Source organism: Leiobunum rupestre, chromosome 4 (genome assembly GCF_980474605.1).
Source record: "Leiobunum rupestre chromosome 4, qqLeiRupe1.1.hap1, whole genome shotgun sequence".
NCBI lineage: Eukaryota > Metazoa > Arthropoda > Arachnida > Opiliones > Sclerosomatidae > Leiobunum > Leiobunum rupestre.
Genome location: NC_143387.1, coordinates 21761733 through 21776796, shown reverse-complemented (window position 1 = coordinate 21776796; position 15064 = coordinate 21761733). Strand labels below are relative to the sequence as shown.

Genomic DNA, 15064 nt, shown 5'->3' with positions numbered 1-15064 from the left:
TGAGGTAATTTTAGTATTAAAATTAAGTCATTAGTAACTTTAACTAATTACACTAAGCCGTAATTATAAAATAGGTGATGGCAGATCGCGGTTTCACGATATCCGATGACTTGAATTTTATAAAAGTCAAGCTAAACATTCTGACCTTTACAAATTAAAACAACAGTTGGAAGAAGGGGAGGTTACTAGAACCAGAAGAATTGCTACGGTCAGAATTGAAGTAGAAAGAGTTATTGGCCAACTTACTTAAATCCTTCAATATATTGAGAGGAGTTTCACCATTGTAATTCTACAAAAAGTGGATTAAAATTTTACAGTTTGTGCGGCATTATGTAACTTGTAGTAAAAGACAAGAAATCTAGAACTGAAATTTTTACTTAAAAATCCCTTTATTACTCGTATTGTTTAACAATAAATTAAAATATTTGTTAATGCTTAAATTTGTACTTTAATTCGTTAGTAGTATTTTCTTAATAACAAAATTAAGATTTATTTAGGAACTTTTTTAAACAGTGCAAAAGTAATTTGCCTTTGGCAAATGAATCCACTAAATATGACAAAATATGGTTTACATAAAGAGCTCGCATTTTTTAACTGTTCCATCATAAATACTTCATTATACTCGACTATTACTCTTACGTTTTCCAACATAGTAAAAACAAAGAAATGGCACGTACCTCTTAGGGTACAGTGGATTTGAACTTGGAGGTAGTAACCATTTTTCCCATTAGGCCTTAAAATATATTCCCCATTTTCATTATTTCGCACATCGTACTTATTACTCTCGATTAATTTTTTTAAATCATAAATCATTGAACATTTTATATCAATTAATTGATCGGTGAGGATGGTGGGGGGCGCGTATGTTTGACCCCACGTTTTATTTTAGGTAGTATCATTTTAAAGGGATGTGCAACGTAATTTAGAATAGTAACAGCTAGTTAAGTAAAACAATTAGTTATAAAAATATGAAAAAATAATAAAATATTAAAAAAAACCAAGCTGAAGGCTTAAGGCAGGGGAGGTTTAGTTATATAACATCATGGGTTTTTTATTTTAATAACTTAATATTCCCGAATTTTATTTTTCAGAACCCTTTTTATAGTGTGGTAAATATTTAAATTGATTAAGCTATTTCGTTATAAATTATAACCCCTTCATAAAATAACGGGGTTAGATTTTTTGTCGTGCGACATATAGGGAGTTTTTTTTTATAAGAGTTCGATCTTGTTACAGTCTTTATTGTATAATTATAACAATGCCTCGGTATTTGATTTTAAATTTTAAAAATAAAGTTAACACATAAATATTTGAATATCTGTGATATATTTAGAAGTTTACTTTTTAGGTATACAGGTTGGGTTGGAGCAGGCCAATTCAAATCATAGATACTTCTTAGTAACCTTTTTTGTAACACTAAAATTCTTTTTAAATTGTTATTCCAGTTATTTCACCACGAAGTCATACCGTAGGTTACATGCGAGTCAATAAAACCTATAGTAAAGCTCAAACATAATAGCTATAGGTTAACAAGAATAAGCTAGTTTTTTACAGATGTAATTAACATGTTCGTTCCATGTCAAATTCAGGTCGAACACGATTTCGAGATATTTGAATTTTAGTACCCTACTTATTTCTACTCCGTATATTTTTATTTTACGTAGTGTTGTATGATGTATCTTTGTTCTTTCCGATATTCGAAAAAATGATACACTCAGTTTTTGATTTATTAATTTTTAGACCATTTCTTTCAAACCTGGCGTTATATGATTATTGGTTATGCGGTGCCAAATTCAAACTATCGAAATGAAACAAACCGTTATTCCTAAAAGATTTATATTCAAATTAACGTTCTATAAAATAGTCCTTAATACACATCATTTTTATACTTGACGAAAAATAGACTGCATCTTTAACACGCGAACCCATGTAGACGAGTTACCGCAGCCAAGGAAACTGTACGTTGTGTCCATGAGATCAGATTTTTGGCAACAGTAGTTCAATAGCTCCATCGTGCAATCATCGTATGTACATGTAAGACCAACAATATGGTTTGCGTTCGAACGCTGAAAACAACGATACTATTCGTTTTAAATCTTACATTTCCCAAAAGAGCTGTAGGGGAAACACATTTAACAAATTGGACCTTTTGACCTCTGTAACTCGTAAAAGTACTGTTAATCTTATACAAGGGTCATAATCTATGATTTTTCTACCAGGAGATTACCGGAAACTCGCCTGATTCGTGGAATAAAATGCGATTTCATTTTATAAAGTCCCATAGTTAGCAAGGAAGCACCACACGTTAATTACAAACAGTATCCAGTCATGTACGAAGCCGAGCAAAACCAGTGTAGAGGAGAAAAACCCCTACATTTCCTTACGGCTCTTATCAATTAACAACCATATCTAAACTTTCTAGATAATTAAATTTAAACTAATGAATATGCACAAAACCTTTTTGTGAACTCCAGTCTTATTTTATGAAGTACAAGTAAAACATTTAATAATGGTTAGCATTATCTATAATACATGTGTTTCAATAGAAACAGCTTTGCTCTGTTCTGTTTCCTACAGCATCGCATAGGTCGTTTTATCTTTTACATATTAATATTCCGCATTTCGTTCAATGTATAATTTTAAGATAAAAATAATCGTGAAGTTATTGTTAAAATTTATGTTTGTAATAACCCCAATTTAATAGTGAAGTTGTATAAAACAATAACGACCAAACTATTTCCAGTATCGGATAAACCAGTCATAAATCGTACATTAGGTACAGTAGAAGAATCGAAAGCAGAATGACAACTGTAAGTTATCTGCGACACTTTTAAATTAAATATAATATAGAAATTGGTTTAAGTGGTTAGCTTGCGTATGGATTTTTGTAATTATACGTATTATTTAATATAGATACTAAATTAAATAAATATGATCATACGTAACATAGTAGCCATAAGGATAGCCCTTTCTAATATAACGGTGAAGCGATAAACACAATAGATAGAAAATGCCAAAAGTTCATTATTGAACTAGCAGAAGTGTGCTTAATCCTACAATGATTTTATAAATGCCAAGTTCCATTATTTCAAAGAAAAGAGTTCAATCGACACTGTCAAGATTTCTGGGATAGTGCGTCTTATTTTTGGAAAGTGCACAAGCGCGAAATACGAGTGTTAAGGAAACTGTTGAAGACACGGAATGCGTACCGGTACAATTTTATTTGCGTAAAGCCTGACCATTTAGCCTAGGCAGAGGAAATAAATTACACTAACAATACCACTACGAAAGTTTTTGCCTAAGCTGTACTTAATGAGACCTAACATTAGTTGTGTAGGCGTTATCTAACTTTATCACCTCTGAACGCATTCGGTCAGTGGGATAAGTTTCAATTTCGTTATTTGACTTTTTTGAAAGTCAGCGAGGCCCTTTAGACTTTGTTCTTTACTATTAAAGGCACGGTGCTTTTTAAAGAAACAAATAAAGTGCTGTATCGACAATTCTTTATTTTGAATCGAAATTTAAGATAGGATAGGCTAATGTACGAGCGGGCTCAGGGAAATAGTGAAGAAGCACAAAGATTGTACCAAGAACAGTTCCATCAAAGACCATTAACGACGCACATTTGACGTTGTTAACTTACAAAGTCTTGAGGGAGTCCAAAACGTACCAGTAGACCTTGATTCATCTAGTTTTTGATTAAAACATGTTATTCGATATGATTCGTCTTACATTTTAGTTAATTAAATTAATCTACTCGAAGACGTGCCATTAGACACGAGAAGACGCATGTGGTTTCTGCATGATGGAGCTCCAGCCCGTTTTAGCCGCGACGAAAGAGCTCATCTTGGCGCCACTTTTCCTTTAAGGTGGAAATGTCGTGGTGAACCAGTTGTGGGCCAGACGATCTCCCGATTCACACCCATCCGACTTTTTCCTCTGGTGATATCTTAAAGACTTAGTTTACACTACTGAAGTTCGGAACGTTGATGACCGGCAACAACGCATAATTGATGGCTATTAAACTATCCGCAAACACAGTTGGAATCTTTGAAAGAGTTCGAGAATTGTTTGTATGACAAGCTCGTACCTGTTCTCCTTGCTTGATAATTGGAATTCGCTATTGTGTTTATCGCTTCACCGTTAAAAAACAAATGAATAATAAATTAGAACAATTTGGCCCAAGGCATGGGCCCAAAACTATGAAACGAAGCATTTTTAGGACCTTGTTCATAGGTCATTTTTGACTCGTTGGGATCCAAAGAACACGCACTAAAATTAATGACCTACTTAAGCCTAACACCTTGTATAAATATTCGGTTAACAATGATGGTAAACCAAATAATGTTTTTAAAACCGTGACCTCGCCGTTGAATTTATAGCTTTTAAGCCGTGAATAATTTTATAACATATCCTGTTGAACTCGCGAATTAGAAATTGTGATATGTAGAGCATTGGTGAAATTTTTGATGGATATTTATGTCGACATGAATAATTTAGTAGCAGCTTAACTACAACCCGTGTCCCTAGATTCAAATATTATAAGAGGCCGCTCTGACCTCACTTTAGCTTGGTATCGGGCCCCCATACCTTTTCACCAGTTCCGGGCCCTAGGCTTAAACCAACTCAGCCTATTGTTTAATCCGCCACTGCAGGTATTAAAAAATAATCAAAAATAGAAACTACATGTAGCTATTCGACAGTAATGGAAAATTTTAAATTAATCTATTTTACGTTTTACTTTTTTATTTAGTGTTGCATTACCGTAGAAAACATGTTGTATTTTCACCGATAATTTAACGGGAAAAAATACAAAATGTGGTTAAACCGTTAGTTAACTTATCAACTTTTCGTTAAATAACAAGTTGGCAAGCCAAAATATACCTCTCCTCGGTAGAATTGTCCCTAGTGGTATTAATTTCTCGAGATAACCCTTAAAGATATATCTCCGCAATTTAGAGTTATTTGTTAAAAATATTAACCCATTTCTATCCCGCCCGGTATAAAATTTTAATTATAATTAAAATAATTGAGACGAAACGACCAATTTTAATTTATTCAGAATATCATAAGTTAAGTAGTTACAACAGTACGTTAGACGTACTATAACAATGCACAATTGAATTAAACCCTTTTACAGAACAAGTTTATCAGTTAAATATAATACGACGCAAATTTTAATGAAAGAAATATCTACAGAGGCTTTTTGGAATTACTCGCTTACGAAATACTTGCCGCATCTTTAACGCTCATTTTATTTCAACACTCGCCCTTGATGAAGATACCGTAGATATCTGGTAGTGGACGACTCGTTCACTTCCTGTTGACGTTGTGACGCATACCACATGAAAAAGACCAATGCCGTCCAATTTCCAATATCATATAATGACTCGCACACCCAAGAAATCGTAGATATCCAAATATCCACACCAAATGTATTTACAAGAAGCAAAAACCTTACCATCAACAAAGCACAGAGAGCCACTTGACTAACCGCCAGCTTTTAAAGCAATTAACGTTAAATTATCTCCTTTGAATTAACAGAACTATATATAGGTCGTTAAGAAAGTGGACTACCCACAGGGTCTACCCTTTAACCCTCTAATCTCGGCTGACTGCGCTAAAACAAGATTTAACCTTTAAAAAATACCAGATTAGGCCTTCATAAATTCATTAATAAAAAAAGACTTTATTACCTATTATGCTTACGATGCCTGTCTTAATTTCAGTGAATCTAAGCAGCTATCGGTGGTTCTGTGGTAGAGCGCTCGACTGCCAAGCTGAATGGTCTGGGTTCGAAACCTGGGTGGCGCATTTGTTTTTAATCAATAGAGAAACGCTAAATTAGAATTTCTTCGATGCAATAATTTCAATTTCAATTCTATTTCAATTAAACCAAAATTTCGTACTCTATTAAATACGCTTCCGATAAAGCTGAAGGTCTAATTTTCAATAAGGCGTAACAAGTGTCGGTGGTTCCGTGGTAGAACGTCCGCCTGTCAATCAGGAGGTCTCGGGTTCAAATCCCGCCCGATGCGATCGCAAATTGATACTAAGACGAATACCGTGTACAACTGGTGGAAACCCTGCCATTGAACGTTGAGAGGTAGCATTACACTCAGCACTCGGTCCGTCCCAAAGTCATTAAGAAGAAGTTGGAGAGAAAACGCCCATATAAACACAACAGACTCAACATGCACATCCATCAGAACACAAACACAACAAATTCAACACTCACAACCTACGCATAAACATTACAAAAACGTAATACACCAAACCGTCACGACGGTGAGCGAAAAAACACCATCCAAACCAAACCGCAAATGCATCCGTTAACGCTCACCGTCACACGGTGGTTTTGCCAACCCTTTGAGAAACTGCGTACGCAGTGATTACACTTTGCACCGAAAATGCGAACGCGTTCGCAGTCCTGACAGACAGACACACCCACAGACCCACCCACAGACCCACCCACAGACCCACCCACAGACCCACAGACAGACACGGTCGTTGTATAACCCCTCCTAGGGGACTTTGTCCCCTCGGAGAGGTAAAAACCTATATTTTGACCGTTGATTTTACGGCGATATTTGAAACGTTCATCCAACTGTAAATTTTACAGTGATATTACTGTTCAGTTACGGTAATTTCTTAGAGTGTACAATATTCTATGCCTACAAATTTTATATATTTTGCTTTAGTTTCGTTACGGTTATTAGTAATGTTTTTGTCGAGTTCTTTGGGTTTTGTCTTTTCCTTGAAGGCCATTCACTAATTACGTAATCGATTAAACCGGAAGTTGAACCCTAAATAATGAAACATTTTGAGTTACACTGGCAATTTATAATTTCATAATTTTAAAGTTTAAGCTGCTACTATAATGAGAGAGGTCAAAATATTGGTCACGTTATTTAGGAGGTGTGGTCTTTCTTATAGTTACTCTTTAAACCGACAGGGATAAGTCAAAAACTAGTTTTTTCCGTAAAATTACTTCAGAGCATTAACAAAACACGTATTTTTTTGCAGAATTGCATTCCTGTTTTGCACATCTTGCATTGTATCGCACTTGGAAGTGTCATCACTTTAAGCGTAATTTATTTAGGAATACCCGACGTCCCAACTCACTCCTCAGAAAAATATAATACGATTACCAGAGTGCTCTTGTACTTAGTATACTCAATTAGGTTTACGATGCTTCCTCACCTTTCGTTTATGGCATTTGGTTTGATCTTCCTAAACTGCTTTCCGGCAGACGTGAAACTGACAGCGTCGCTCGAGAAACTACCGAAAATATGTTTCAGGGTAGTCACGAAAGGAACATTTCCGAAACTGATACGGAAAAATTTAATTCGAAATCTCAAGACTTGTTCCGTTGTCGGGCTCAGCAATTACTACGTCGAAGTTGTTACTGAAAATAACATCCCGGATCTATCTGAAGGCAAAATGGTTCGCCAATTGGTCGTTCCAAAGGACTACGAAACCAAAAAGAAGACGCTATTCAAAGCTCGAAATCTACAGTATTGTCTCGAAGATGAAGTAAATATTCTCGAAGACGATGATTGGATCGTTCATCTGGACGAAGACGCCGTCTTATCTGAGGGTGCCGTCAGAGGGATTGCCAACTTCATCGCGGAGGACAAACACTGCTTTGGTAACGGAGTGATTCATCTCAACGTCGACCTTTCGAACAGCATCTTTAGTAGAATTTCAGACTTAACTCCAGCTTTCGACTATGGACTCATTAGGTTTCAGCAAAGCGCGTTCAATCGCATTTTCTTCCTTATAAGAAACACATTTTTAGTCGCGAAGGTTAGTGCCGAAAGAGACGTTTCATTCGACGTCGAAACGGGCCCCTCTCTCTGCGAAGACGTTGCTTTCGGATTAAATTTGTACTTGAAAGGATATTCAGCTGGTTCAGTTGAAGGCGTAGTTTTTGAACAAGGTTGTTGTTCATTTTGGGTTAATCTTCGTCGAACAATTAGGTTTATGTCTGGTATTATAGCAGTTTTTTCAAGTAGTTACTATTCATTGAGAAAATGCATTATCTTCACTGTTTTGTCTGGTTGGCTTTTGGGGTTTGCCTTTTCAATTCCCTGTTTAATTTGTGAGGTATTTTTCCCAATTCCCGTATATCTGCCCTTCCGAATATTAAGTAGTATACTTTTGGCAATTTCATTTTACTTACAGATCTTTATTGTTCTTAAAAACAAGCATCGTAGCAAGAAAGAGTTAATTTTTACCGGTTTTTTATCAGCATTATTTGGTTTCCCTTTAGTAATGATAATATTTTCAATTGCTGTCCTTAAAGGACTTGGATATAAAAACAGTAATTCATTTTATGTTTCCACTAAATATGAATAACGCTTGGTTCGGAAAAATATGTTACTAACCGAAAAATAAATTTACGATAATAATTAAAATAACATTCTACTGGAAATTCAAGTGGCTTCTCCTTGTGGTAGGAAGATCCAGACAATCGAATTTGGCAGGCAAAAATAGTCAATTATTTAAACGCTAATGTGTCATTTAATCCAAACAAACAAAATAACTTTTTTATAGCTTTAATTAATTGAATTAATTATTTAAATATATTTACTAATCATAATAATCTATAATTAATTAACTTAAATCTCGTTTACAAATCAAAATCATATTTATACGTTATTGATATTCAAATAAAATATTATCCCTGACTTATAATTGGAAAGTGTTCTTTATCTTCCTAGATATAGTAAATAACAACATTAAGTTAAACACTGTGAAAATGTCATTTTCAGATAATTTGTAATCCATTTGTAGGCATCTGAATGACTATACATTTTTTGTTTGAAATGGGGGCTGCAATTTCGCAAATTTTTAGAAACTCTTTATTTCGTTTAAAAATCTCAAACATGGACGAAATACTCAAAAAGACAATATTGTTTTGGGGACAAATACGTGAGAAAAGGGTCTGGTTTATTTTTTTGTTATATAGATATTAGACTAGGATCAAGAGGGTCTTAATTTTATTTTTAGGTTCTTAATATGTTTTTAATAAATATTTTAGAAAGTCATCTTTTTCGAAGCGTACGACTGAAAAATATGTTTGTTTATTCACCGCGACACTTTCATTTTTTTTTATTCACTGGCTTTACGATGTAGATGTGAATAATTTAAAAGTAGAGATTTTAGAACTATAAATAATCGAACAGAATAAATCCTAATACGGAAATAGAGCATAAAACGGAGTTCTTACAATATTTAGTGTCAGACGTCACTACTTAACATTCACAGGATTTCACCTTCAACAATTTTTGTATAATTTAAAAAAAATTATCCAATGAAATGACTAATGCGGAATTTAAAAAGTTGATCATTTATGTATTTGAAATAAAAGGTTTTGCCTAATAATCTATAAAAATGAATGTTACCTGTCACTAAAAGCAGAGAAAAATAAAGAACCTAAGTTTAGATTTAGTATTTTCAGCGTATGTACTCGAATTAATCAGGTTCGAGAATTTAACATTACCGGAAATGTGGATCCACAAGGAAGAGAACGTCATAACATGGACGTCGAAGACACTGTCCTCACCTACATGTTCTTTGTTGGGTACCTTCGATCAGGGGTAAACCGCGAGCGACGACATAGGTGGTTAATGGCCTATGTCTAAAGAGTCCTCACCATCGGAATTCAAAGGGTCAAAGATGTTACGAATCATGACGCAGTAATAGTTGACAAAATATTTTCCGTTGTAAAATACCTAAGATGATTCAAACTCATTTATAAAACTTGTTTTAGAAGAAGTGACTAAACGTAGCTACGAAAGCCGGTAGTAGTGGCGTATTCCTGTACTACCAAGCGTCTGGGAGGCAGAGTTTGTGGATGACCGTTTGAGGACGACCACCGATCCCCCAACGGGTGATCGGAATACTTCCACCACGGGTGTCGCACCCCTGTCCCCAAGTATCCCCCGTTGGCGTGGCCTTTACACATGTCTCACCCCTGATAAATCGCATGGCGGTTAGATTGGATGCCACGTTTATCACATGTTTTTTGAAAAAGTTTTAACAGTTTAGTGTTTTTTAAATAGTTTACTGTTTAATCCCGAATAATCGTTAGTACTACGAAAGATGAACTTGGTTTGTCAAAGGCTTTATAACTTAATATATATAACTTAATAATAATCAGCTAGGCTAATACCGAAGGCACCACCTTTACTATAGGCCCAAGTCATCAAGCGACTTTTGAAGCCATTAATTCGGGTGGCCGGGTTACAATGCGTAGGAGGGTGGTGGCAAGCTCTTCATTCCACGTGAGCCAATAGCTCCCTGCAATAACTATTACCGTTATCCTCAACAAGTTTTTATGGAAGGGGAAACCGAAGATCTCGGGGAAAACCCCTTAAACCAGTGGGGAGAGAGCTTGCAAACTCAACGCAGAAGGAGTTTTTCCGAGTTTCCCCCCAAGGCTACAAGTTGGGATCGAACCCGGTTCCTCTTGCTGCGAGGTGAAAGTGCTAACCACTCCGCCACCCCAACTATCGTTCGTAGTCATAAGCCATCCGAGTTTCGATCCACTTTATGCGACCATTCAAAAGATACTTTATGATTTCTAATAAAATGAAATTAAATAGTTTTAGTTCTAATCTTTCGTTGTAGACATAGGCCCACTTAAGGGGGGTTTGGGGATGAATAGGGTACAGAGTTTAAAACCCATAAAAATGAAGACCTAGATGTGGTAGAAGTCTCAAGCGGATGAATGTACCAAGTTTACTAACGTCAACATATGAAGGTAGCAACCAGTTTTTAGCGGGAAACTAATTTTATAGGAATCACTATTTTTGGTTTTCATTTGGGAATGGAAACCATGTATCTACTACAAAATTTTCAGCTGATTGTTTTCATCTGGCTTCGAATAGGCCTTTCCATGAATTCGCTACGACTGCCTAGCTTTGCCTTGAGACAGTGTAGTCATGTTGTCAGAATTTATAGCCCGGTGTACCGGTAAGAAAAGAACCACACCACCGGAGGCCTATCATCAGAATGCCCTACGCCAGCGTCCACAAGCCCGGACAGGTGACAAAACCAGCATGGGTAGCAGAACCCCACTACTGATGGTCGCACCCTCGACGCAAGCCGCTCAACCCAGCAGAAGGTGCAACAATGGGACGACCAGCCCGCCACTTCGCACACAGCAGTGGGATAGAGAACGGATGCTCTAGCAACTCCGGCCGACACCCCACCTACAAAGGCAGGGAGCCAAGCCCTTTGGAGAGAGCTCCTAAAGGGGAACGGCGGGCACACAGCAGCCCGCAGAACCCGGCACAGCTGGCACCGGAGATCCCGGTGGGAGCCCAAAAGGCCGGGAGATGGGTCCGCCGTGCCCTCATACGGAGGCCCGCAGCCCCACAGCAGGCTACTCAATCCGCCGAGGCGGCCAGTTTGCCCGGCCCCTCTCCATTAGCCTGGGCCGAAGCCCAGTATCCAGCCCACACCTGACCGAAGTCGGAGGTCGGAGATAGGACCCTTTGGACGGAGCTAACATCTCCCAGCGCGCCACCGCCCTTACGGGTTACAAGAGCCGGACCCCGACTCCCCGGTAAAGCCACCAGTTATTGCACACTCCGACCCCTTGAGGGCCAGACAGTGTAGTCAAGCCTATGGACGAATTCATTCGTTCTCTTTAGTGGGAGAGCTGGGGAGCATTCTAGAAGTGGGGAAACATATAGTAAACAAGAAGGCCACGCCTTCTGAATTTATTTAAATTAAAGTAGTGAGGTCTTAGAAAACCAAAATTTAAACTTTTTTCGGCCAATCATTTCCAACGTAGCTAAAAGCATAGCAATAAACTATCAAATGATAAAGTATAAAGTAATCGCTTGAAAACTATTTTTATGGCCAGTTTCTATAATAAATTATTGTACTCCGGATTAATTTATCTGCCTGAGCAACTGGCACTCTAAGAAATTGTGGTGTTGTTTCAAACCGGTTTGTACACTTTTTGTTGAGTCGAAATTTGACACTGTTCGGAGTGTTTTTTTACTCAATTTTCAGTGCTATCAAACACCGAATTACGACCTTAAAAATGCGGTGTAAAAAAAGAGGTTTTCAAACACATTTTTAACATTCTTCCCAGTTTGTGACATAAAATATTTCCGATAACCGTGTAATAACACACTTTTAACGAGTAATTTTGCACCTTTTAGCCGTTTTATCACACCTTAAGAGGTGTTAATACGCACATTTAAAGAGTAAAATCACACCGGTGAAGGAGTTCAAACTCTTTTAAATAGTAAAATTACACTTCTAAAGGTGTAAATATGCCTTTTTAAAGAGTAAAATCACACCTGTTAAAACTAATTAACAATTAAATATGTAAATTACACATGCAAAATTGTTAAAACGCCCCTTTGAAAGGTACATTGCATTTATAAAAGCTCAATATTTAAATGGTGGTGCTATGGCATTTTAAAGTGTTAAATAACACCTTGGAAGAGTTACAGCGCTCCTTAAGTTAAAATAATTGGGTTACTAATAACTGTTTTCATAACAAAAGGAACATTAAAATACAGAAACTAGTTTAGTTGAAAATAAATTATTTTAGTTTTTATAGAGCAACAATTAAAAAATTTAGATTTATTTTTAAAATCATATATTCTTTCATTTACATGGTTTTCAATAAAGAAAGTGTTGTAGTAGATTTTAGAGGATCGGTAAAAAGCCTGGTTTTTAGCCCCCGTAAACCAATCACACTAAGGGAGTCGGCCAAGGTTATTTGTAAAAAAAAAACCAGTATCGCTAAGAGTCGACGATACTGTTCGAAAAAAGAAAAAAGATAAACGCGAAGTACATTTTTACGCCAAAAGGTATTTTTTCACGTTTTTATAGATTAAATATGATATTCTAAATATCAGTTGATAGTTTTTATTGAATTAAAAAACCAAAATTAAAAATTACTAAAATATAAAGCGCCAAAAATTACGTAACAATATCAACCGCGTTAGATTGCCATTTTGAAATTTTAAGATCACATGGAATAAATGACCTTGCAAGACTCCCTTGGAGTCTCTCGAGCTGATTGATACGCGGGGATAAATTAAATGCACTGTGGAAGGGTATCGAAAACCTGTCCTCTTAATTTACTGTCCATGGTTGAAGCATGGCGCAAACGTAAAATGATCGAGACCAATTAACAAGTTTAGCTTAATTTAAGCATAATTAAAACAAACACAACAACGAACCTGCTACAACTTAGGGGTAAATTAACTGCGACAAAAAATAATAATGCCAGGACGTTTAATACCAAGAACCAAGCTCGTAAGACCTAAAAACTACCCGAGTTATTATTTCTTCTTTAATTGTTAAAAAGCAAGTTAAATAATAAATTAAATTGATATTCCTATAAAATTTACAAATAGAAATATGCACAAATAGTTAATTCAAATAAAAATATTTTAAAAACTCAAATGAACATTTTGACACGGTATGTGTTAATGAATAAAAGCCCACTATAAAAGCTGAAGTTATTCAATTTTTAATTTTCGTATAATCCATCTTTAACAAAAGCGTTATCTTTCTAGATAAACCCTTCTTGGGATTAAAATAAAAAATTACAGATAATTTTGTTTGAAAATTTATAAATATGAAGACCAACCTATAATTATGTTATTGCCACACTGAGAAAACATGATATTTTTATTTTATTTTCAACTAATAAATAGTTATGAAACCTAGGAGCAACAAACACAGCACCCAACACAAGGAGAACGCAACCCGTAAAAAGTCAAATATTTTCTTGTGTACAGATTTCATTGGTTAGACGCTTCAGTGTCTGCTGCCGTCGGAAGGCGAAAATTAGGAAATTGTCTTCCCCCTTTCCGTAAAACATTCAGGGTAAAGGCTCGTCCAATGAAATTTGTACACAACCCCGCGTTAGCGTATTTAAAGGTTAGCTGCGCTCTCCTTGTGTCTGTTGGTCCTATGTGAAACACCCCTTAAAGTCAGTTAACAGTGTGCTTAAACATGAATTATTAAATGTGTTATTTACTTCTTGAAAAGGGTGTATTAAAACCATTGAAGCTGCTATTAGACTCTTAAAAAGGGTGTATTAACATCTTTTAAGGTGATATTTAACTCTAACAAAAGGGCGTTTAAAAACTTTTAAAAGTGCTATTTAACTCGTAACAAACCAATTTTTCATGTTAACAGGTTTTGGAAATAAGGTAGCGAAATGCGAACACTTTAATTTAAATTAATTATTAGGCAAACCGAATTGTTGGAGTTACCAGGTTTTAGAAATCGGGTAGCGAAACAGGTACGAGCTAGATGGCGCCTGTATCAACTGGCACGAAATTCCAATATGGCAATAGTGCTGTGGGGTCCGGCGAAATGGCCAGAAAAATAACTTAAAATTAAAATTTCTTAATGCAACTGGAAATCAATTCAGAAATGATCAGCACCAACTAAAAATATAATTTTCAACCATGTCGGTCTTAATGTAAAAAATCGCCAAAAATCATTAAAATAGCGAAATTAACAATGCCGGCGAGGGCAAGATATTTTCAATCGATTGACCCCTAACGTACCGCGATAAATCGTGCGATCACCGGCGCAAGCGGTGGACACACTACGTGAAACTAAAACTCACAAATTCCAAAGGGATTTAGTGTAAAAGGGGGGGGGGGGTTTGGTTTTCGTGGAGAGAGGTCGTTTTTCTTTCTAGCTCCGCGGTTACTGCTAAGCCTTGGTCGGTGCCTACGTTATTTTTAGAAGGCCTGTGCGCTTTATTTTTTTGGAATTTTTACGCGGTCTTTTTACTTTGCCTGCTATTTCCGCAAGAGGCGCTCTTCTGTGAAGCGTGTTAACGTTTTTTACGTCAACAGATTTTTGAACTAGGTAATTCCCGCATTTAGGGTTAGAACGAAGAGGCGGGACGAAAACGAGACGACCTATGTCATTGTCATATCGTAAGATAATTTTAATTGTGCATATATTTCATTATTAAATAAAAAATGCTTTAATCAAAGCAGTTGGAAGGTTGATTTAAGGGGTAGTTGAGATCTATGAAGGCACAGATATTGGAAAT

At 36.1% G+C, this 15064-nt stretch overlaps 1 protein-coding gene across 1 annotated transcript; it reads left to right on the top strand.

Annotated features, from left to right (window-relative positions):
- The first annotated feature begins 7443 nt into the window (after window positions 1-7443).
- On the top strand, window positions 7444-9609 carry LOC149947081 (glycolipid beta-1,4-mannosyltransferase egh-like). The gene is made up of 2 exons (XM_090170838.1): window positions 7444-8075; window positions 9489-9609. The coding sequence occupies exons 1-2, from the start codon at window positions 7444-7446 to the stop codon at window positions 9607-9609; spliced, it is 753 nt and encodes a 250-aa protein (XP_090026964.1).
- Window positions 9610-15064: the final 5455 nt, after the last annotated feature.

What these genes read in the sequence shown, in the direction of transcription:
- LOC149947081 (XM_090170838.1), top strand. Translation starts at nt 7,444, where the DNA reads ATGGTTCGCCAATTGGTCGTTCCAAAGGACTACGAAACCAAAAAGAAG. An exon ending in TTGTCTGGTTGGCTTTTGGG is followed by an intron (nt 8,076 to 9,488) that starts GTTTGCCTTTTC and finishes CGAATTAATCAG; the next exon opens with GTTCGAGAATTTAACATTAC.